We start from the raw sequence: 26702 nt of genomic DNA, 5'->3' as shown, positions 1-26702 counted from the left end.
AATTTCCCCAAACTCTAGCAAATAAATTTCACCTTTTTTAAAGAATCAACCACTCTTATATAATAGTTCATTCAATGAAGGCTTAAATTAATGCCAATAGCACTTAGTACAAGAGAATTTATTTTATTTCAAAGTACGTCCTTCTTTTGCCGCAATCTCCGGCTATTTTTGGATAAAAGATGTAGTTTTCAATGGAACCATCTTTCGTTGTTGAAGAAAGCGTGTGAAAAGTATTTCATGTCTTAATATTCTTAAAAGAACTGAAAAAACTATCAGATGCATTGCACCGATCAAAGCAAATGAAAAGCAAAATGTGAAATATCTGAAGAGTACGGACTAGGATATGATTGCCCATCGCAGTGGCTGAATCCCTTACTTCATCGGATTTCGCCTTTACGCTAAGCTTTTAAATCACAGCAAGAACTGTTTTTAAATAATATCATCGCAGCTTATGAGATCTGAATACTAGAATGAGCTGTGATATTGAGGTGAATGCTATGGTTGGAACTTTACACTAAGAGCTATATATACATTTTATGTTACGTTGAAATTGTACGCTAAAAGTTGTCGAAACGTATGCTCTTCCCATCAAGAATCATACTCCCATTTAGCAAACCCTTTTCTGATCAGTTTGTAGGAATACTTTTTAGTAGATAGTCAGCGCTAAACGCCTTTCTATTGCAGAAATGTCCATCGTCATAATATATGCTCTTGATCGGCGTATGTAGCATAAATGATGGGTGCGCAATGGGTCTCTGTGTTCCCTTCATCGCTCATCGATCTAAAATTAAGGAAAGTTCCCAGAGTTCGATTCGAAAATAACCTAAATCCCTTAAGGGTTCCACCTGAAGTTGCTAAAAAAAAAAAATACTTTTTTTTATATTTTTAGTTGCGCAGCCAGCGCCAGCCAGGATTATAGAGCTCCTAGTTGATTACCCAGTCAATCTCAATTTCGAATTTGTTTTCAATGAAATATCTACTGAAGGGTCACCAAAAGCGGACTAAAGGTTTGACCACTGCATGCGTCTCTTACTTTGTGCAATTACTTCAAATCGTATAAAACTGAAAGTACGTACAATTTGCGATATACACGAAAAGATGTGTGATGGTCTATACTGTTTGATGTGAGCTATGTATTTGATCCTACCGTATATAACCTATTGATGGTATTATAAAGTTCGACTTACGTCGCATATAAATATGTTTTTAATTTTCCTTTCACCTGTCGTTTATTTTCCTTCCTCTTGGCTGACAAGAGAAAACAATTTTTAAATAACACTTTTCTTTGCCAGATGACAGATGACTGAATCGTTACTCTGCTATAGTTGTGTTTCTTACTGAAATTGATTTCTCTGTAATATATATATATATATATATATATATATATGCATAAATAAATGTTCGTTTATTTCAGTGTTGCACCATAGTTTCAGGTTTTTTTCACACCTCGCTACATACAAACATTACGTGTTGCCGATGCTTGCGAACACTTTTGACTTAAATTTCAACAAACTATTATTCCCCCCTTTTTCGATGGAGAATTACTTTCGTTTTCCTTTATTTTTCTTCTGCTTTCCAAACTATTTGCAAAGTAAGTATAGTTGGAAGGAAGGTAAGAAACTTTGAACATTTCTCTTGAGAATGGCAAGCTTTTAACAAATGAGATGTAAACGCAAATAAACACACACTTGATAAAGTGGGAATACGTTAACATATTTTCTAATAAATTGAAGCAGTTGTATTTAATGACTTTTTATATACAATACAACAACGAGATGCGTAATACGGATGGATGGCAATCGAAGATGAATAAATGTATTGGTTTTTGAAAGAATGTAAGCAGTAGTTTAAGAGTATATTACTCACACTATCACTATCGCTTTCAACCCCATAACTTGATTTGTACGCACCCGCTGTTGCAAGTTTAATAGAAAATCGTTTCCAAGGCAGGCAGCATTCACTATTGACTATAAAATACTATCTAGAGAAAGTCAGGTTAATTTGGAATCAGCATTTTGTACAATTTATGGGCGGTATCAATTTAAATGCTGGCACGGAGAAAATATCAAAGCCATTTAAATCTAAGAGATGGTATAGTACTTTAGGTAGAAATGCATGACGTTCTGTTTGAATATAAATTGTATGATTGAAATGAGCGTATACTGGCGGTGGAAGCTTCAAATATGAATGCCTCATTTGCCACATCGATTAACTCCGTTTTCTGAATTTTTTTTTAAAGGTTTGACACCCTCCACGTAGGTGTTCAAAGTATGTATAACCAACAGTAAATAACTAACTGTTGTTTTTTAAAATTCTTCTTCCTCGACTACTTAAATTTTGTATTGCTAATCTGCCTTTACGAAATCATTCGATTCCAATCGCCCAACCTTTTATTGGACCGATTACCGTTTTCAAGGTTAGGTAGGAGCTTTTTATATCAATACCACGTATTTGCAACTCCTTTGTTGAACTATCTTTTATTATTAGTTTAGCTCGGTATTGGAATTGGGATATCGCTGACTTTGAAATCCTCTAGAAATGACCTGAATACGTTTAGAACAAAATTGACTACATTCTTCAATACGTAAATATCTCCCATTGCTGACAGGAAATGATTATTAGGTATGTTATAGAACAATATCATTAGTTGAATTAGTCGAATTCAACATGTTCAACATGGTCATTCCATAGTCAGCCATAGATCAACCTTAAAGCTATGTACATCAGCCTATAGCTTTATGGAGAGTGATCAAACAAGATCTACACAATTATTCTTCAGATTTACATTTTTGTTGTAAATCAAGTATTGTTGGTAAAGCAACACGGAAAAATGGGCAATTGTATATCGTATAGAAATTTTAGAATTTTATTACCAAAATAATAAATCCATTCAGTCCACTTTCCATGCATGTGAGGTGAACCTTCTATTAAGCGGAGTGCCCTTGTAAATGAGCAAAATTGTCTCTTTAGTGCAAAGAAAATCTATCCGCCGAAGTGAGTTGACCACGAACATAATGCGTTACCATCCTATTGGACTTTTTCTTTGGGACTATATGTTCACCCGCTTTACTCGAATAAGCCGAACTGTCAACAACTTTATTTTCCATATTACTGATCATATTATTAATGATATAAGAATAATGTCGTCATGAATAAAACGTTTTTTTTTTTTTATAAAGAAATAAGAAACTAAAAATATAAAAATAAATAAAAATAATTTATTTCAGAAAATTATTCATACTATCGCAGGATGCGTAATGAAAATATAATTATAACGTTTTTTATCAAAACATTTGAACGTTTGTGTAAATCGTTTTGTATCGCTTCTAAGAACACGATATAGCAATACGTGAATAAACAATTTTATCACTTCTCTCCACTTTTCGCTCTACGGAATTAATCGATTTGGCAAATAAGGCGTTCATATGGAATGTGTATGTGAAACTTGTCTACCCACTGCTTGTTACTCCTGGTGCTTAGCTTAAGTCATCAACTTTATTTATTTTGTGGCTTGACAACACTCAGAATGGGGTAATATTTTAATTTTGTTTAGCTATAACTTTGCATGATGCGATTATTAGTTCAACTGTCTCTTTAGGTAAACAGTGCACATACAATGGCAGAAAAGTCATAGCCAGCAATTTTTTCAAATATTAATCATCCACATATTAGTATCATACTTAAAACTTTTTTGACAAGTTTCTACGTTTACCCTTGCACACTAATCTACATGCATACGCTCGAAAGAGGTTTCAGTTGCTTTGTATATAGTATCTGTCACAGCAGCACTTTTTGACGAAATTCCATAAACCCTTGTCGCTGGTATGATGATAAACTTTGTGATTAAATACCACATGTGCAAATAAGATGTATTTTGAAACGTTTTGAAAACCATATATATATCTCCTTTTATAGATGATACATGAAAACAGAAACTTTAAAAGGATGCATTACTTTTATATACACTTAATTAGGCTAGGGTTGCTACATAACTGAAGAGGTGTACAGCGAAAGCGTTCAATTGACAATGCGTGGGCTAAGTTTTTAACTCAACTTTGGGCCAGGACACTAACCTTGTTACAAAGTTGCCAGCTTTGGAAGGTCTAGCAAACTTTAAAACATGTCATCAAGTTAGGGCCTTAGTTATCAGCGATAAAGTTTAAAAATGAACCAATCCTTCTTGTGTATAACCGAGAAAATATAAGGGAAAAGAAGAAAGTAAAACTTATTTCACTCTGTTTGTTTAAATATTATTAAGAGAGCAATAATTAACATAAAAAGTCGTTACGAATACTTGATGTTGTTGCTTTCGTTATGTGACAAAATGTTATTAAAAGTTTCTTTCAACTTTTGTTTACGTTTATCGTAAAATGTAAACTAAAAATATTATTTAACTTCATATGTTGATATAGTTGAGCAAGTAAAATTAAAAATTGATAATGCTACCTTGAAGAAAGTTCACAGGCAGAGAGCAGACAGCGGAAATGATTCAATAAGTTCGTAGGGTCAGGGAAGATTTTGCAATGTCGCTCTAATAATACTATATAAAATGCGCTTTTCATTCGTTGTCTCTTTTTACGGCAGATGATGAACGTCATGCTTCGCGCATTTCAAAACAGGGAAGCATAATCTCCCCCAAGCTGCATTTATGCATTTTTGGTCGCCTTGAATTACTTTCGACGGTGGCTGCATTCATGAAAACATGCTTTTTATTTTCTCAATACATTTACTAATACATATCGAACGAAGGCTAATTCAATCTCGAAGTGTTGTGGATTCGTCAATACCGGCAACATCTGTTTGTCGTGCAACGAACTTATTGAACGAATTGTCAAGCTTTTATCGAGCCTTGTTATTTCTTTTTATACCCTATAGCACTTGTGGTGCAATGGCAAATCAGGCTTGTGCGGATATATGCAACATCCAGAAGGAAGAAGATCAATCAACTTTTTTTTTGTCGATCGATTAAAAATCACTCCCTGATTTAAGCTTTTATGTCTATTTTTTCGTCTTGTTTTAGCGTCGTCAATTTGTATTCCGCTGGGTTTCATATACAAGCCAACCGAGTCATTTTTCCAACACTTCCCATTTAACACTTTATTTTGAATACTCATTACATAATTACCTGTAGGGTGGTGTAGGGTGTTTAATGTTGAATTGTGACTCACTGTAGTGCTTCCACTTATTTTAAAGCTAATAGTAATCGTTTGTTTAAATAAAATTCAAATTAACATTTTTTGCCCTAAATACATCTAAAAGGAGATTAAAACAAAAATTTGCAAAAGTGAATTTTTTAAATAAAAACCAAATTAATAAAATCTATTTAAACTAAAATATTCGTTTAAATTGCTATTCAGTTATTAAAGGTGTGTGAAACAAGCGAAATATGCATAGTTTAGAGACCCAAATGCAATGCAGATGAAATGGTAAACCAAGTGATTGCTGAGAAACAGTTTTCAAAAATATACTATGACATATATATATATATATATATGACATATATATATATTTGAAAAATAATGTCAAATAATGTGTATATGTTTGTTGTGTTAGTTAAGTTGGTCTACAAAAAGTGCTTACGAAACCCTGCAATATTTAGATAAACGGGTATAAGGAAATCATTTCATTTCATTTGCCCTTAAGCACGTTGCAAACGATATGACAGACCTAATATACTTTTGGTTTGTATGGTGAAAAAAGAATTATGTGATATTTTTGTGGCTTACTCGTACACATTCGTGCACATCTACTCTGTTAAAGTTTTGCAATTCAAAGGTATTTCGAACTGAGCTGACCTTTTTTTATTTATTCGAAATTTTGATAATCTTTTCTCTTTTTGAAAAAGTATCAACATGGAAGTTTATTTTGGTTTAAACATTAGATCGACGAATGTATTGACCTTCGCAAACACATCTCACACATCTCTTTTGTTTTCCCATTTTGCAAACCAAGATTAAAAAAATGTTCAAGCGAATGTTTTCCTTATCCTCCCTTTAATCCTTAATATTGAAGCAGACTTTATTTCGTTTCAAAAAGGAATAAAGTTGCACAGTGTTGCGACACAGAATGAATTCACATACCATTAAGTTCCTCTGGCAATGTGTTTCCATGTTTCACGCGTCTATATATCAATAATTCCAGATCATAAAGTGTTCACAAGCATTTTACGACGCCCACATTAAATTTAAGTTCATTTTAAGACACCCACACGGTAATGAATGCTTACATTTTCTTCTTTCTGCCGCCCGCAAACGTGCACATTCATACTGATTGCTATATGCATTTTGCACCCACTATGTACACATACACACAAAAGTGATGACGTTGATGGTTGTTTTTCTTGTGTTTTTATCCTTTCGTTTACATATAGTTTTGTTAGTTTTGCGAATTTTAAGCTGACATGTTTACTATTTTTTAGCAAACGTTTTATATGTCTCTGTTTATTTAATAAAAAAAAAACAAAAAAAAAATACAAAATAAACAATATAAAAAATAAATCGTTGACATTGAGAAATTGCCTAAAATACATTTGTCATCACTTTAATGGATTAAAATTGTTTCTTTATTTTGTTTATTAATAACTTACAATGCATTTTTGATTTTATCAATTAGCAAATTGATGTTCTTTAATATTTCATTTAAGGTAACAACATAGTGTGCTCAGTACTTGAGCTTACTGTGTTCTAATGATCCCGATTATTAGTGTTTTGTTTATCATAATTATGCAGTTAATAGTTACAATGTATCTGGTCCGACACAGATAGCAACAGACCCATATGCAATGAATAGTACCAAACTTCAAACAATACTGCTCAAGATTTCATGGCGTTCCGATTTTCAGTTTAAAAATTACATTAGTGCAAGAAATTGAACCCGAGTTTTCATCTACAAATGATGAGATGCCTGCCTCAACAAAGTATATTGTGACAGAGTTTCTCTTTTCAAAAACACTCGTTTTAACTATGCAGGTCTGTTTATGCTGGACGTACGTTCAGGAAGAAATTTCGTTAACGACCATTTGCTTGCCTTCCGGGACACACATACATGAGATGGAGAAACTCTCTTTTTATTCTAACTGCGTAGCTAACATGTAGTAGCTAACCTTTCAACCTTGGTTGTAGATGCTGTTTGCATAAACACTTTTTTATTGCAGACGAAAGTTGAGAGTGCGCCATCAGCTCTTACGACCACATTCTTAGCATTCCTGTGAAGTAAAGAGCGTTTTTAATTTACGGCAACATTAATAATGAGTTCCTGCCCAGTTTCGTATCTGCCGACCTTGTGTGGTGATATATGAAAAATAAGTAAAAATGATATTGCTGGACACGGCTAACCTTCAAACACGCTACGCCACTTTGGCTAACACAAAGTAATGTGTTAAGCGGGACATTTTCGAAATTGTGCTCCGATCTACAGCTTTCGTCCTTGGGCTAAAATATGGTCGTATAACAAATTTCATCAAATCAATTTCAAACATTGCGATATGTACGTTGAACAGAGACAAGCTAAGAATCACTTTTTGAATCTATCGCTACAACAAAAGGAGGCTTATCTCTAGTTGCTCTGGATGCTGCATAGAGTGGTGTAGGATACACAAACTGGCAAAATTTAATTTCAATTGAATTATCTTATGAATAACACAAGGGACGTGTGAAAAGTTGAAATTGCTCGCATTAGGCGTAACGAAGCGCCTTGAAACAGAGTTGCAAAAAGAGAGAAGAATCATATCCATTTTGGAAATGATGGGGGAATTATTTAACCATACTTAGCCAGTCTAATCTTGTTAGTGTAATATTATAGAATCCTATGATGGCTCTATGACGATACTTACTCGACTTGATGATTTCACTTAGCTTACCAACGATATAGTTTCAGTGTTTGGAAAAATATTCAAAAGTAGCTCAGGATATTTGAGAACCTCTTACAATGTTTCTCTTCCTTTTGTTTGCTTGAATAGTTCTCACGAACACTAGGCTTCTATTTCTTATTCATTAGCTTCTATTTCTTCTCAGAGTTGTAGAGACGAAGAAGTGGTACAAAAATTTCCTCAAAGTAGAAATCAAATCGAAAGCAATTTTATCTCCTTGGGATTAATGAGAGCATAATGACATCCTTGCTCATGCCAACACATCTTAACATTACACTATTCGTCATTATACTTTATTTGCTTGCCATAATTTATTATTATCTGTTGTTGTAACTAATCATAGAGCGACAACATTTTTAATTAAAAACTGTAAGAAAGCATTACGTTATGTAATTAAAGCTTTTACACTTGTCATTATAAAATATATATATATCTTCAAATAATCGTCAACTTTTTCTATTCTAATCGTTATTGAAAAAAAGAAGTTTTTAATCTGATTTTGAAAACACTTGCAATAGATAGTAAATGAAAAATATATGATTTTTTTTCTTAAAGAAAAATCTTTTTTATGTCATTAGAATAAATTAGAAAATAACGTTTGTTGGCAAATTGTTTTTGTCTATTCTGACTGGGAAATGGGAAACTCATGTCCTACTTATCATGTATATATTTGCATAAAATTGCCATAAATCTAATTATACTAAAGTTTTATCCGTATAGTAACGACCTTCGGATATTCTTTACCTAAATACAAATCCAATTTGATATCAGTTGATTGGTTGACCTTTTTATCAGTGTTAATCCTATTTAATGATTCTTTATTTTCTCTTAATCCTACGTAATTTTATCATGAGATTATAACAATTTCTATGGGAAGTAAGGTTAGTGTCATTTAAACAAATAGAAATTTGAATTCCATGAGGAAAAATATTCATTAGAACAATTGATTTTTTATTTTTAATTGTATTCTTAACTAAACTTCATAACTTACATAATTAAACTTTTGACCTTTCCAAGCTGACACTTCATAGCAGCACATCTAGCAAGTTTTCATTCTCTGCTAAGTTTTTTATAGCTTGCATCTGTGTTAGACTACCCTTTACTTCTTGTGTCGTCATATATATACCTACAAGTGTAAGTCTTATAGCCACAATTGAGTTTGGTTTCGTTCGTTTTTTCTTCGCTATTTTCCTTTTATCTATGCGTGCGTGCAAAGTGGTTTTTACAATTATGGTTTTAAGATTTTCTTTTCAATTTCGACATGTTTTGTTCGATGTGAGCTATTTAGATCTAAGTGGTCTTAGGCCTGCTCGGTTCAAATATTCAATGGCGCCGTTTGGTTTTAACGGCTCCTTCCTTTCTTCACCTACTATAACGGTTATACCGCTTCAAGCTAAACAAGCCATTGATTGGCGATACCAAAACAAACTGCCATTAAAAATATTCCTTCCAAGAAGTTCGTTTACAGTCGATCGCCTTATAGCATGGATCCATATAAGACCGATGCGAAGAGTATGTGGGAAAAATTGTTATTGTTGTGTAACATGCCAGAAAAGGACTATATAACAGGGAGGAAGAGTGAGAGAGATGTTGCGATTTTATGTAAAAGGAGAAGATAGAATATATCTGTCAGTAAATTTGCATACATTTTTGCCGTAAGTGTCTTAAGGCTGATTGGTAAAGAAGAAGTTAATCTCTACCGTGAACGACTCGTTTATTTGTATAATCTAAGTGACCTGTAGAGCATGGACTCATATAAATGGTTCGTCGGTTCAACCATTCGTGCGTGTGGTTAGCTCAGCTCAGAGAAAGCTAAAGCTTTGCGGCTTTTAAACACGGATCAAACTTGAGAATGATTCTGAAATGCCAACTATACAGCACGCGTCCAGAGCAATGTTTACAACGAAGATTCCGGAGACGGACAGACGGACATTTTTAGGTGTATTCCAAATTTGAAATTGGCCAAGAATTTATGTGCGTCTTATGGGCACATATGACGCTTGTTTCTGCTCGCATCCTTCGGTGATGGGTATAACGTTCAACTGACATTCAAAGATATATCCCAACCTCCCATAAATTCCTTGATTAACATTTAACTAGAGGTCAGTACATGTTTATAAAGAACCTCTGCGTTAATATCTGTGTTTTTTATATGCAGTGTTTAGATTTAAGAACGAGAAATATTTTGTCTCGTAATATGAAGTAATCTTATAAAAAGTTATGCACGTAAGCAAAGCTCGGTAACATTTTCCTATTCTCTTCGAGGTTAAGAACAAAAAATCCACAAGAAATAAAGTTTCTATTTTCGGAAGCGAGACACTAGACTATAGCAACAAAACAGAGTTATTGTAGTATGCCTCAAAAGCCATAGTGGGAAAATATAATAACATTTTACGTGCAAGGCAATGTGTTCGCCTGCAGGAAGAAACTTTACTTTTACTTGATAAGATTCCCTTCAAAGCATGTAAAGGTCTTGTGCTATGCGTAACCCTTATCATTCAGGCGCGTGTGTGAAAAATCTCATTGTGCGTGTGTAAAAGTTTAAAAAGTGCTGTGCCCATACCTCGTCAGATGATTTAATATTTTTTCCAGCCATAGCAAAATAAGTTTTTTTTGTTTAAAAAAATTTTATTGAGCCCCAAACATAAGTTCTATTGCTTCCTTGTAAACTATTTAATTTTTTATACTAGCAACACTGTGGAATCAGTAGCCAATCTTCTTTGCACTCCAATAAACTCAAAAGCCAAAATTTTGCCGGGGGACTGCTATCAACCATTTTTGTATAGGATCTGCAGTCCTCCTCTGTTGTTAAAGATGGAGTCTTTTTTTTGTCCGGTGCGCGTTGGTGAAAAAAAACGTCGCAATTAGTAAGATATCGTTTGGCATGTGTATGTTATCTACTTATCATAGCAAAGTTTCCTTGCTCTACAAGAAATTATTTTTTCATTCATATCCTTACAATGATGTAAAGTAAAATGCATAAAATCCTGAAAATGAAAGTAAAGAAGACTTTTTTCAGTTGTCATATGTGCAAAGAAACGATAAGATATTTTAATACTTTAAGGCAATTTTAACGCACATCACAAAGCTTTCTCATGAAATTTCTAAACTTGTTCTTCGAGATCTAAAAGCTTTATGTGCATGTCAGCAACTACTCAAATGAAATCCTCATAAAAACATTGTTTCAAATTCTATTTTTTCTTCCATTGGTTTAGACAATTTATAAAGCATTAGCTTTACGGCTTATGCTCATCATGACTTGAACAACTTAGGTCATTACTGTAAGCTATAAAAACTCGCACAGGTGGTTAAGCATACCTTCGCATAATTACTCAACTCATTTATTTCTTAGTAAGAAAGTACAAAAAGCATTGCAAGCCATTATGTATTCTGTATGCCTACAGCACACCCAAAAAAAAAAAAATATCTGCCACATTTTAAAGTTACCTTTCATCCCAAACGTGTAAAAAGCCCTGTAAAATTATTTGTGCAAGAAGATTAACTTAAAACGAACACACGAGACTTTTTTTCTATGTTAAAGAAATCGAACATGCTTTAGCGATTGAAATCCCACAAAAAGACCTTTAATAACAAGTAAAAACTTTATGATCGCGCAAAGCCGCCCATTAGATATCCTACAAAGCTTGAGCTTATGCAGTTATTCACCCCTTTGGTTACTATACACCAAAAATTACACAAACAACAAATTATAAATTCCCTACCGTCAATTACATTGCTAAATCGGTGAGGTCCAAGAAATAGACCTATGTGTTTCAAATTCCGTCCACTTAATTCATACATTACACTTACATTACCAATTACGCTTTTTTAGCAAATAAGAGAGAAGCCTTATGTGCTGTGATATTCAAAACATAGGTCTACGTGGTCTAAATTTGGTAAGATTGATTTCTTGCTGTGATATTCAAGAAATAGGCCTATATGGCCTAAATTTGGTAAGGTTGATTTCTTTATTATGAACTAATGGAATATCGAAAATTATAGATTTTTACGATATGAAAACTTCGTTTTCGTAGGAGCTTTTACGTGAGAGGGGGTTTCTTCGTAACAATTTAGAATGTTAAAGTATTATTACATAGCGAATTATCCGCCTGAGTAGCCGAAGGCGAGGCATCTCGACTAGCAAGTCAATGGTCGTGGGTTCGAATCTCAAGTGCGGTAGAGTTTTTAATAAAAGCCGATAGCCTTAGACGCTAGTGCTTTTAAGAGTTTAGTCTCAGAATTTATTTCTCTGGCGAAATTAATAATAATAATAATAATACGTAGCGAATTTTTGAAAATGACTTCTCGAAATAGGGCAACCGAACTATTGGCAATACGGCTCATCCTGAATCAAAGTATGTTAGTGTATCAAATTTCATTAAAATATTTCAAAAATTGCGACGTATAGGTTGAACATAAAAATACGTGGACGGATGGACAGACAACCTGAAAATCACTTTCTGAGTCGATCTGTATAATAAAAGGTGGGCCACTTCATCCACCAAACGCAGGATTAACTTTGCGCATGAAATGGAAGGCGATAAAGGAACGTATGATGACACAAAAATGCGAAAAGTTCTAAAGCCCTAATGCATTTTAGCATTTCTAACTCAATATGCCAAGACGTCAGGGATAAAATTTGTAGAAGCAACAAAGCAAAGTTGAATGATGGTTGATTTACAATTAAAAGGAATTACTTTGTTCATCATAGTATGCGTCCCCATGGCCTGTACAAGTTTTCCGTTTAAGCAGCAGTCGTGGACGAGAGTCAATGAATTCCAGTTTTACAGTAGTATCGTTGTAGTTGTTATCATTTATTTATTTAAGAGGATTTTTTTTTTTGCCGATTCTTTAAAAGATTTCCATTTCTGTTTCAAATGTCATTTACTATTTTACATATTTTTAAGATGACAAGTCCTATAATAGAAGATAAGGATATTTTCCTCCTACAATGCAATCGAATTGGAAAATTTCCTGTAAAAAGCAAAAAATATCCAAGAATAACGTTAAAGATAATATATTCGTGACAAGTTACGCAAAGCGATGTTTCGTAGAATATTTCGAGTTGTCTTGTTTTCGCTTTACAATCCATTAAACGTTAAATATTTATTTTAGTTTTGCCATCGTAATGTTTATAAATAACTTTTTAATTATTTTCCCCAGGAGACGAGAAAATAAACTGTTTCTCTGAAGGGCACGGCAGGATGCGTGGTTATTACACGTTAACCAAACTTTGCCAATAATAATGAAATTTGTTCAAAAAGTCAGTAGATATTATCGTTGCCATTAATCTTTTTCAGAACAGGACCTTGAATAACATTTCAGTTCTTAATTTAAAAAAAAAAACAGTAAGATGAATGAATGAAAACATTTTCGTTATGTTTGTTGTCTTTCCATTCCAAGACAAGAAAATAAAGTTTTCGCTAGAAAAGTAAATTAAATTGAAAAGAGATTTTCCCTTTTTTCTGGCAATCTGTACACATTCATAAACTTTTGTGCACATCAAATAAATTAAACTACAATTATGACAGACGGAGAGACGGAAAAATATGTTCAAGACAGGAAGAAAGGACCGAAGCATCCCTTTTTTTGCATCGAACAACTTGCATGCAAACAATATACGGATTATTGCTATTTAGTTCACCCCTTTGTCATATTAAAGCAATTATCTAGATTTTGCAATCGCGGGCCATTGTTTGGAAAAACTTTAATAGTTACTGTGTCTCTGTGTATTGTAGAAATAAACTTGTGTTGTCGGGGGGAAATTTTGTTACCGCACAATATGCGGAATGGATTCGCGTAAATAAATCTCATCTGCAAAACTTGTTAGCAATGCTATTGGCTTTGGCGACATTGAAATTAAAGCCTGTTCGGTTGTTTTATTGTTGTTTACGTTATTTGCATTTTGCGAAAGCCAGAATGGTACAAACATTGAAATGTTGGCTTAATGCACACCAAGATTATATGAGTTTGGTATTAAGTGCTTTCAAGAATTTTTATCAAATATTATGTTACTGCTTTTGTTTAAATAAACGTTAAAAACCCTTTTTGTCCAACATACAGAACACAGTGTTTCCTTGTCAGAAAATGTGACGAGCACTTGTAAAATAAACGAGTTTGAGTTTTTTTTTTGTATCCGCCATTGAATGATGGGGTGTTTGCATTTTTTGAAACGTCTACCACAACCATAGGGCGGTTTTGGCATCGAAATCGGAATCGTATTGTCGTGTCCATCAGTCCATTTGGTTGATATCTGCGATAAAGATTCTTATCGGCTTCGAATTGAAAAAGAACACAATTTAGTCAAAGAACACAACTGCAATATAACATGAACTAAGAACATCCCTGCTTTCTGATATTTTTTCCCATTATTCGCTTGAATTCCTTATGTATTTTGCGAAAACGTAATAATCAGCTACATCCGTTCAATTCTATAGAATAAAAAAGTTTATTTTCTTGTTGTGTTGTTACGGTAGTTACGGTATTATAGATTCGTTCATAACCGAATATAATTTTCTTTCTTACTTGTTCTTTTTATTGCTAAGTAAATGATTGCTTGGTCCTTGTAAGATTTATCTCATGATTTTAAAGTATATTTCTTAGGAAGTTCTTTACATTTATTGTGTTTACTCAGTATCAAAGGTAGACGGCAGCAGACGGCAGCATTGTTTCCATTTTGAAGTGTTTTATTCGTGACAGTTATTCACTTTACCAATTTGAACAACTCAAAGATCTAACTTTTTAGAATAAACAACAACAATGAATAATTACTGTAAAGGGCAATAAAATTTACATAATCATCACAGAGACTTTGCGCGCAGGAACGTAAATTACATGGTTACAGTTTACTTGGGATCTTTGCTACTTGCAACGAGATTATAAGTTTTAAAGGCATCGAAGACTCCATGCTTACACGTTTGGTGCGCATCGCAAGGTCGACGAGCAGATCGCCAAACTGATTTCAAGATATATCAGCAATTGCAGCGGGACGTTAGTATGCAGTTGGGCTCTTTTTGTTAGTATTAAAATCCATCGTCCATCCTCTGCTAACATACATCCTGGAAATGTATAATGCTTCACTTAGCAGCGCTTGGATCTCAGCAAATGATGCAAACGCCCTTAAACGCCAATTAAGATTTAAGAAAACTTAGTTCACTTACTCTCTTACTACGGGTTGTTTCCATGCAATTTTTCACAATAATACATTAATGATTTAAAAAGATTGCCTGAGAAAAAATTTATTAATGAATTTAAGTTGCAGTTGCTTAACGTCTGGAATATAAAAGAACGAATAATATAAAAGCGTTTTTTTCTTTCGGTTTTGCAAATTTTATTGAAACAGTTGGTTAGCTCGTGCATGACAAAAAAATTACCCACAAAAGAAAAACATGCAGTTTTTGTTGCCCATTGTGCTGCAGTGAATTGCTAAAGAAATGTGTACGTTTGTCGTTTCGAAATAATTTTGAAAAATTGCCAAAATGAAATAAAATAAATTAAATATAAATAAAATAACAGCTTAGTTATTTGAAAGATAAATGAAGAAAACTATAACATAGAGAAAAGGAGAAAATCTTTTCGAATTTCGTATTCTGATGAGTAGCATACGTATAATGCTATAAATAAATTATTATCATTTTGTGAATTCAATTAAAATTTCAGAAATATGTGGAAAAGCTCGATAAAATATTGAATGAAATAATTTCGTCATTCTTCTGTGATGTAGGAAAACGAACTGGAGCGATCGTTCGTTGATAAATAATAGCTTTTGTCACATAAGTTACTTGGCTTACTGTGTACAACCGAAGCTTAATGGGATAACAATTTAATTTAATCAAAGCTATTATTTACCTTTATTACCTTTCCGAGGGTTAATCACCATTTCCACTACACATTCTATGGTATTTGTTGTGTAGACAATCCGCACTGCGACTTAATAGGTCCACGATGCTCATCCATGCTCCTAAACCTCTAGCTTTAGAATACTTATGAATTCCGTCTCCTCCCCCTGTGTTTGACATTATAACGTCCTCGTCAAAGACCTGTTGTATGATTCTACAGATGGATACTCAGTCATATAGAACGTGGTGGGAATATCTCGATCGTCCCTTCGCATAATCTGCCTTAATCGGCATCGGGGTTATCTATATACACCTATATTATTTAAGCGAAGTTTTGACCCATGTCATCCCCGCTGAATGTCATTGCTAAGAGTAAATATTTTTTCAAGCAATTTTGAGTAAAAAATAAATAATGTGTTTTGGGCGTTTGTATTCTTTGTCTGCTGGAACCCTAAAAATCGACTTTGCTATAAAATAGCTAAACGAGAGGTAAGTGAAAGGATTAGCCATTGCGAGTATAGGGTTGAGTCATGGCATGCTAAGAAGCCACATATTTAGGCTCAGCCAAGTCCGAAACTGATCGCTTAGCCAACAAACTGTGGGTAGGAGTATTACTGGTTTGGGTACATTTTAAAAAGATCAAAAGTACGTTACAGGTTTTTATATATACATAGATGTGTGACGAACATACTTACGACAATTTGATGCGATTCGACTCTTTTATGTTCCCCCCAAACATATGTGTCTGTTAGGGTCGGTGTTACGCTCTCTAAATAGAATAAATACGCGCACATGTTATTTTTCTGCTTTTGTTGATTTACAGCAAGAATGATTATTTTTTCTAACTTTTCATCTTTTTAACGTGCAAACTGTTCTCACTGACAAAAAAGGTACAGATATGACAATCAAAATAAACCGCACACGTACCCAAGCGTGCATGTGGTTAACTTCTAGAAGTGGCAAAAAAAAAAGAAAACAGTACGGACAACGAGGTTTTTTTTTGGTCGAAATGCATATATACACCGATGTCTAAAGGAAACCAAATAAAATTAACTAATTTTCATCTTTTTAATGAATGTAATCTTCTGTACGCATGCAAAGAAGGTGATGTATGTCACTTATAAAGTACTTTATGTAGCATACTGGCCACTTAATAACATTAATGGAATATTTATTTTGGCGTATCTTAAATAAATTGAACAATGGATCTCCGTTTAAGGGAACACTGGGAAACGCCTCCATTTGTTGATAGATGCTTACTTGACAGCCTTAGAGCTGTCGAATAATGTAGTTATAACAGGACAGTTGCTAAAAAGGACTTCTTCCTCAGTTTAATTCAATAAATCAATTTAAAAATTTTAGGCCAAATTGTTGCTGAGCTATTGCTTTAGTCCAGGAGAGGATTTGCGAGAGAAAGTACGTATTATATAGTGCCCACAAGAGGAATACGTAATGTTCCCTTTGCCCTTGTAGTTTCGATTTGATGTTTTTTTAATTTTATCTCTTTCTTTTAACATCCTGAGGCTTGCTTGTGAACATCTTCCAAAGAATAATGTTGGAGGAGATTCCCCTGTCATCCAGTAACCCCATGGAATGCAGCTGGCTCCATTCGATTCGAATCATTTCGCTCAATTGGATACGAAGTCTCTTCTCAACAGATTCCTGGCGAGGTGCTTTAAAATACCATCAGTTAATTTTGAAAATATTGAGCTGCGCCTTGTTTGACGAGAGGGATATCTTTAAAGTGTGTTCGATCGATCAGTTCGTCGATTAATGAAAAGAGGAGAAACATTTTTGTGCTGCTCTGAATATTGTAACACCTACAAAGAGAGAAATAAAATATATAAGAAACTCGTATCGCGGCTAGGAGAGTTATTCGAATTAAATTAATTGCATACCGAATTGTTAGAACATCGGTCATATTAATCAGATTTACATACCCCTCGTTTCATTTATTCTGAAAGTTCAACAGACTGGATATGCAAGGTGGCTGCCGATCAACATTTGAATAACCATGGATCGGGAGCTTTTCAAAAACACTAAAGCGGAATAAACAATATTTTCATAAAGGCTTTCTTACCATCATAGCTTTTCCGGGAGCCAGCTGACTTAAAAATCAATTCTTTGTCCATGCACCAGTGCAACAGTTGGCGGAATACATCGCTACAATGTTCACATGTAATGTTATGTGATTTGAAACTTTTTTCTATCTATTAGGTATCATTGTTGTTACAATTCATGAAAATAACACCATTTTCAGTTGTCTCGGCAAGACGAAATTATTTCACTTAATTACATATTATGTATGTATTTTTTTGTTTCATATGAAACAATTTATTTTTGGAAGGCTATAAGCTAGAAGTGTTGGAGTGTTGGAAAAGTAAAAGATAAAAATGACAACTGATTCAAATTCCGATTCTTCTAATTACTCTTAGATGTTTTTTGACAATTGCTATGGCAGCATATGGTATGCATTCCTCTTGCTTCTCCATCTTATGTCTTGTTATCATCAGCTAAGGCAAACGTAATGATGCTTATAATAGAAACCGATCCACATAGTAAAGCCAAGTCATGGTTTTAAATGTCACTTTTACTTCATAGGAGAATTCGAATTGTCTTTTGTCCTTTGCGTTTTTAATTTGACGTTTGAGTATGAGAACAGAAACTAAACTCTATACATATACAAAGTACACTACAAAATGGAATTCTTATCATTTCCTATGAGAATATGCTGCATTCGCATAGCTATAATCCAACTACATTTTACATTTAACCAACCCAGCGCTTTGTATACAGTAGATGCGACTATAGCACGCGTTCATATAAGGCGGATAAGTATAACACGACGAGAAAATTGCGACCGCCTTTACATAGCACGCAAAAGGAGGTTTTAATAACACGGTAAAATAATGAGACAAAAAGCATGCATTGATCAATTTTTATACATTTCTTTATCTCTCCCCCTCGTCCTCTCCCTTGTGTGTGAATTATTCAATGCCAATAAAAATTGTTGTCATGTAGTGTCCTCAGTCTAATTATTAAACAAAGTTATTATGGGTGAATATATGCTTCAAGTACTTCAATATTCTATCATAAGTGATTTACGTAGGAACTTAAATAACGAAGTAACTTATAAAGCAAGCGCACTTAATCATGCTTCTTCGGCTGGTGATAATCATGCGTAGAATTTCTTTCTCTGAAAATAAATTAACAACTGCCACGCATAACTCTTCCTTAAAAATTCTTTCAATTTTTTTTTCGTTTTACTTATTCTTGCTTCTCATAATCATTAAATTATGCTTTCAGAAAACACATAATTTTGCTATAGTTTCTTGTGACTTTAGATGCATATCAAGACTGTTTTCTTTCTTTCTAGTTGTTAACTGTTCCTTATCATAGACCATAGCAAAGTACTGTCAAACTGGAAACAAAACCATTAGGCTTTTGACGGTATTTTTTTTTTTGGGAAGGAAGAGAAGTAGCATGTGCTGTACTTGTAATGCTAAAATGATCGTAAACAACTATGACTTGGCCTATTTACTCTTATTTCTATAGATCATGGTTAAAGCTGAAATGAATTGAAGAACGTATTCGTTCATAACAACTATTAAATTGAAATACTTTCTCGTTACATGGTTACGTTTGGAAATTTAAAAAGAAATCTTTAAAAACTATTTAACAAAATTCTTCATACATTCTATCTAAAATGTTTTTCATATTTAAAAGCGGTCGCACGTTTAAATAACGTTTTATTTTAATTTTTTTTTTTATTTTTATTTTATTTATTTTCGTAGAAACGGAAAACCACACAAAAAACAAGCAAAAGAGGACAGCATGAGAAAATTTCTAACAAATAATAATAATAGAACTCATACGCTCCGTTGTTCAACTTATGCTGTTTTTTTTTTTTTTATTCCTCTACTCTAATATAAGGAACTTTTTAGATGACAGATGTAATATAGCAAAAAAAAAAAATAAATAATAATTGTACATGTGTTTGTTTGCGAAAAGAAGATATGTTTTTTGTGGCATTATGACGCTGTTTTTGTGATTGTTGTTCTTGTTGTAAAATTGTAACCACAGGAAGTTTACGTTACACTAATTAATGCTAAACTGAAATCCGCAGCCAAGCAACGATGCCACACATTTAGGAATCATTTTGTTCCGCGTTCGTAGACGGATTTCGTATCAAGTTATTTTAGTGAAATACACTGACAACAACACTAAAAAAAAAAACGAAAATAAATTTGCAGATTTTTTTTTTTTGTTTTTTTGTAATGAAATAAATTCGTGAATGTTGCTTTTTTGAGAATTGTAAAAATGAGTGGAAAATAAAATTCCATCTAGCGTCAAATAGTTGGACGCTTTTCAACTACTACGCATAGTGCATGTTTGGTTTGTATCATGTATTCCGTACGTTATTGAAATATAAAAATAAAAGTTTTGGTTTTTTTTCTACTTATTTTTGCGTTGTTGATTGAATCACATATTGAACCATAACAACTTGGTTGCATACTATAGAGGCATACGTTCATACATGCGTTTGTGAGGCCCAAAATCTTATATCGTTTTACTCCCACCCTTTTGGTTAAATGTGTCTCTATATATAGCACGATTGAATTAAGCAGATTTAAGATACGGCAAATGGCTTTGATCTCATTCAAGGATCCGGGTGATGACTTCGAATAAGATGATTCCGTGTTTTTGTCGACAACGACTTAATGTCGGTGACGGATTTCCGCTTTGGCTTTCTCCTGGCTTTAACTTTCAACGCGAACAGACAACAAAATCCCGTCAACAGTAAGTTAATATTGCACTTCTAATAGAGTATAAGAGGCCTGCTGAAGAACTAATAATTAACATAAAATAAATTTTGTAACGAATAAAAAAACATTAAGGAGAGGTGTAAGGAAGTGTTAGCACGTGTCAAGAAACAATATATAAAGAATCTCGTAATGAATACGAAATATTTGAAAAGCAAGTAATGAACTACGGAGACATCTTGCGTAACAGGTAATGTGCGAACGACTAAGCAGATAAACATGAAGGTAGGAGGGGAATACAAATTGTTGTATCGCTTAATCGGAAAGTTTAGTCTGACGTCAATAGCACCAGATTATAGGACTGTTCGTGTAAGGACGCTGAGTACTATCCTAACATAATTTGATGGACGAAGGAGAAGATTACGTCCTTCCACACTTTCATTGTTTCCGTGGGCTGGACTCTTCCATTGTTCTAAAGTTTTGCGTTAATCCCATAATTTATGCTAACAGGGCCGCTAAACGACGGTGCATTGAATACTTTGAACGTCGTTCGACCAGAAATCTTTTCATGTATAAGTTACGTCGACTTATCATTGGAATCCAATTCGACAGGATATTTAGGATCAACTACATACTTGATGACGTCCCTATGCGCTTCTATCAAGCCAATCAATTTCTGCTTGTCTTTCTGCGCTATTATTGACCATCAATAACTTCAAGCGCCATGTATTATGAGAAATGTTGATCGCAGATGAAACTGTGCGAGATGCTTTTTTCAAGAGTTTTCGTAAAGAATGCAAAAACATAGCTTTTCGCAAATCTTTATGCAAATATTATGCATATTGGTTTAGGTGGGAATTACCAATCCATTTGAACTGAAAGGATAGTTAACGAAATAACAATTTTGGGGGCGGTTATTAAGCATGCATTTAAGTATTGAAAACAAAAATTATATTTGAAAAACAATCAGAAATGGCGTCACTGCAGCTATTTACGTGAAATGTTTTCAATTTCAAAAGCACTGAAGACGATACGTCTTTTAGGCCAAATCTTAGTCTAAAATTAAAAATCCTTCAATCTTAATTCCCACAGCTAGCAAGGCACTTTAGCGATTTTTAAAAGCATTGACTTAGGTGTGACTGCAAGTGTTTGAACAGAAAAGTTCCAATTTTGATTAAATTCCGCACAGATTCCGTTAGAGAAAATCAAGTTATTTCAAGAAAAGGATGAAAACTGTATACGTTGCGTTACCAACGAGTTTAACAAATTGTGTGCCGTGAAAAACGAGGCTTTAAGACCTTGCGCTTTGTTTTTTTAATACAATAAATTTTTTTATTGATTAGTTTTTATCATTAGTCTCCAATCAAAGGATTATAAAAATGATCTTATATTCTATCATTCCCTTCACTCTTCTCATTTTTTTTGCTCGAAGACTTTATGCTCAAAAGTGTTGTTTCTGGCGAACCTGCGTCGCACATTTTACATTTACATGCAGGGCGAAAAAACCCAGAAAATGTATAATTCCGTAAGCTTTTAGTTTCCTGAAAGAACGATTGGAAGGCTGCGAAACTCTAAGATTTATATCAGCCGGTGAAGGCGGAACTTTTATCCATTGGGCACATATCTTCGGTGCTTCGGTCCCTCCCTGTCACTCTGTCACTCCCAACTTTTTGCGATCACCATCTTGTCCCTTTACTTTATATATTTTATTATTTTCTTGCTTGCTTCCTAAAGAGCTTTACTTGATGGAATACGTGAACCTTGGATAAGTGAATGTACAGAAACAAACGTTTTAAGACATCAACAGATTACAACAAACTAAAAATACTTGATAACTATTTAGTTGTTAACATGAAAACGATAGGAATTAAGGGATCCCATCTATCATATCCATCTCATCTCTCTTTTTGTAAGAGTTAATCCTTTTATTTACTTTTTTCGCTTATCCTGAAATTTCAAACTAACTCATTGGGCCCAAAATTTTTTCCCCATCCCTTACTGCAATATTTTGCCCAATTTTATTCGTTATTTTCATTCAATTTTCTTTTGTAGTTTTTTTTTTTTTTTGTGGTTCTCTGATTGCTTTAGAAATAAAAGCGCAATACGAACACATGAGAGATTAATTCTTCTACACGATTTCAACTTTCTATACATTAGTGTTGAGCAATTTATCACTTTGTTTACGTTTTTATTTTATTTTGATTTGTTCACTTAAACAAAAGCTTTTTAGGCAATACGATAACAATCGAATATGTACGTGGAATGTGATGGCAATAAAAAAGGTGGCAAAAGTACATGAAAATTTGAATTTTCCGGCTAAGTTCGCCATTTTTATTTTGTGTATGAATTTGCGCGTTTTAGTCATTCCGCTTAGTGTCAGTTTAATACAATAGTAAACTTGTTATGTATTGATGTATGAATTTATCTTTTGTCAACTGAATGGATCGCGGTTTAATGGCAGTGCAATAAATAAGCAAGAAATTTGTTTAAACGGGCCACTACAGTTGCCTAAGGCAAACACATTTTTATTAATTATATAAAAATAAAGGAAATACATATTTCTGGCTTCAATGCTCTTAAGCCTTTAAGTGGTCAAGCAACACACCCGAGGATAGAAGGAAGTCTTTTTATATCTTAATAACACATAAGGGTCAAGAGATCTGCTAGTTTGCAGTTGGCGTTTTTGCGAAAGCTTTGAATTTAGATATAAATAAACAAACCTGATTGACTGTTGGACAATTATTTATCATTTTTATACCAATCGCTATTCATTTTGTCAACAGGGTTGCACGCCCAGAAGGAAGCTTCAGCGACTCCACAAAGTCTATATATTCATAATCAGCAGCGAAATCTGAATTGATTTAAACATGTCCGTCTCTCCGTCCGTTGTAAACCTTGTGCTGGCTGGCAAGAACATTGGAAGTTCTTGCGCGCAAGTTGGCACTCAAAATGGGTCAGATCGGTCCAGGAAAATATCTATAGCACCACGTAAACTTAGAACACCTTGCCTACTTAATTTTATAGTGTGTCATCTGCTTACCTGTACGGCTGCGAAACTGTGTAGTATCGGTGGTAACCATTCCCCAAAATGAAGATATCGTCTGCAAATTTGCAAAAGAATTTGAAAATTACCCAAAACTTTTCAAGGAACACGCCTGCGACGCACACACGCCTATGTAGCAACACATATACGATATAAATTTCCACATTTATTCTGAAAATAGGAAAAATCAGGCACGCCCACGCAACACTATGGACCACGAATATTTAGTTATTTTTCTTTCTCTTAGGATCACGGTGATCTGCGAGCTCTCTAATCAAAAAAAAAAAAAAATTAAAATGCTAAATAATACCTTACGACAAGTCCCATCTTTCCGTGATTCGCATAATCGATAAACTTGAAAATTTCATTTCATAAAGATAAACAAGAAATTTTTGCAAAATTTTCATTTGATGACAAGAAACTTCAAATGAAATTGAATGAAAGGAAAACACTGTGCTGAACAAAACTTTGCAAATTGAAAAATATTTTAAATAAATTCAAGTAGACTTTGCTTCATAGTGCATTTCTGAGCAAAAAGAAAAATAAATTTTCATTCATTGTCACAGAAAAATCGCCGTATTTGAAAAAATTCATTTGGCAGAGATTGTCGTAGTCGTGCGTTATAAGGAAATATTTTTTTTTTTTTTTTTTTTTTTAAGAAAGTTTCGTGGTAATATAAAAACGTAATTAAAAGAAAAAGAATACGAAATGCCGCAAATACAGAAAATGGCTCCTGCATTCAAAGGTACCGCCGTTATTAAGGGTGTGTTTCGCGATATCAGCTTGGTCGATTATCGCGGCAAATATTTAGTGCTATTTTTCTATCCCATGGATTTTACATTTGTCTGCCCCACCGAGATTGTAGCATTTTCGGATCGTATCGTTGAATTTCGCAACATTGGATGTGAAGTGGTCGCGTGCTCTACTGATAGCCAATATACTCACTTGGCTTGGGTTAACACGCCACGTCGCCAGGGCGGCTTGGGTGAAATGGATATACCATTAATGGCCGACAAGTCAATGAAAATTACACGGGACTATGATATATTGGATGAAGAGACTGGAATACCGTACCGTGCCCTATTCATTATTGATAGGAATCAATTGTTACGTCAAATCACTATCAACGACATTCATGTGGGACGCAGTGTCGATGAGACATTGCGCTTGGTGCAGGCATTTCAATTTACCGACGAACATGGCGAAGTCTGCCCGGCAAATTGGAAGCCCGGACAAAAAACAATGGTTGCCGATCCCCGTAAAGCAAAAGAATACTTTGCAATCGCTTCCTAAATGTACCGACACTCGAAAACAGAAAAACAGCAAAAAAGAATTTTATAATATAAAAATGAGTTGAGGAAACCATCTCTTTTTCAATCGCAATCAACCGTCAACTCTTACTTTTAATTAATTTTCATATATAACAACAATACTTAATGTTACTTAGTTCTAAGTTCTCGCATATTCGATCAGCAATAACAAATCTCAATTAGTTAAGATGTTCTCAACAAGAAGTCTCAATAAGACGTACACCTAATGGCTCGTTTTTTTTTTTTTTTTTTTCGTTCTATAAAACTTTAATGAACTTTGTGTCCAGCAAATGCTTTTATTTATCTTAGATTTAGTAAACCGATTCGATCGGTTTTTTTTTTTTTTTGTTTATTTATTAATCAATCATCTTCCCGTCTTATCCACACGTACACTTATGATCTGCTAATATTTTTGTTTAGTTGGCTCCTACGATATCGTGGCCATGTTTGAAATAAAACTAAAAAACAACAAAAATCGTGAGCCTTTTTAATTCTGAATAGGAAAAAAAAGATTGGAAAATTTAGAGCGCAACGGTGGAAGAACGTTTACAGTCAATGTGCTATATATAAATAAACCTTATATATAAAACTATTGTTCAAACTTTTCGTAGGTTTACTTTTCTCGCGTTCTCCTTGCAAGTGCGAAGTTCTCGACTGCATATCAAGGATGCACAGGATGCACATCAAAAAGTAGTTGTAAGTTGCATTGGTGCCAAAAACAATGACGAAGGCAACAACAAAACGAGCATATAATTCGATACCAGATCTCAACTTGGAAGCGTTTTTCTAAACGCACGTAGCAGTCAAGCATCGAACAAAGCGCATTCGGAACAGACAAATTATCTTTCCTTACGTCATTTAGTGAGACATTACGCCAACTTTGATTTTCAATTCTTTTTGCTGCTCGTCAACTATTCGTTAGCTAAACGTCTTTTTGGTAGAAGTTCCTTTTATGCAAATTTAAATCGCCCGATTTACCCTTAGACCGAAAATTGTAAGGTACATATGCAAGGCCCATGCGCAAGGCGTATATAAATCATATGAAAGACTTTTGTAAACCGTCTCAAAAGCGTAATAAAAGCGTATTCAAGTCGAATTCAAGGCGTACGCAAAGCATATGTAAAGTATCCTCAAAGCCTCCAAAGTGTATCCAAGGCCTATATATATTTCTAATAAGAATAATAATAATACACTGCCCCATTTTTTTGTCGCTCTCGTCACATAACTTTCAAAACCAGCTGAATCGGATAAGTAACAAAGTTTCTTCATTGTACTGTCATCCAAAGATAATTCCATTCATGAAAAAATGCGATTTTTAATTCATACGTGATTTATAGTAAGTAATATGAATGTATGTTCGATATATTGAACAAAGAAATCTTCGATTCACCTTGAAATTTTATATAATACATAAATAAAGGTTGAGTACAACAAATAGATTTCTTCACTTCACCCTGAACATAGTTTTCTGCCTTTCTTTGGAAATTTAAACTTGACAGCAGATTTTCTCTTTTTAAAGCTGCAATTATCAAAATCATTCGGTCTCCGTCACCCAACCGTTCAACAGAGTGATTACAATTCTATTAATGAAATGATTACCGCGGATATTGCCAAGCAAGTTGATTACATCAGTACATATATATGTAAATATCTTGTAATTAAATACAATGGCCTATGGCTTGATGATCATAACGACGATAATAAATGAAAGAAATGGAAATGAAAAGCGTATCATTTTTGTAGGTGATTTTCAGTGTATTTACGTTATCTTCAAGGCAAAAGCCACCCGTCGCCTATACACCGGTTTGTCATCTGCTGACACTTCTAAAGAAATATCTAACTGGTTCATGATAACCGTAAGTAAATATTGGACATATCTAT

The 26702-nt window shown here is 33.8% G+C and overlaps 1 protein-coding gene across 1 annotated transcript; it reads left to right on the top strand.

The window, feature by feature from the left end:
• The first annotated feature begins 24219 nt into the window (after positions 1–24219).
• Positions 24220–24804, top strand: LOC119640576 (peroxiredoxin 1-like). Its single transcript, XM_038038708.1, has one exon. The coding sequence runs from the start codon at positions 24220–24222 to the stop codon at positions 24802–24804; it is 585 nt and encodes a 194-aa protein (XP_037894636.1).
• Positions 24805–26702: the final 1898 nt, after the last annotated feature.

This window comes from Glossina fuscipes, unplaced genomic scaffold (assembly GCF_014805625.2).
Source record: "Glossina fuscipes isolate IAEA_lab_2018 unplaced genomic scaffold, Yale_Gfus_2 121, whole genome shotgun sequence".
In the NCBI taxonomy this organism is placed as follows: Eukaryota; Metazoa; Arthropoda; class Insecta; order Diptera; family Glossinidae; genus Glossina; species Glossina fuscipes.
Note: the sequence above shows the minus strand (reverse complement) of the source record. Positions and strands in the feature narration are given on the sequence as shown.

Bases quoted from the DNA above. Each gene is read 5' to 3' on its own strand.
- LOC119640576 (XM_038038708.1), top strand. From the start codon at position 24,220: ATGCCGCAAATACAGAAAATGGCTCCTGCATTCAAAGGTACCGCCGTT.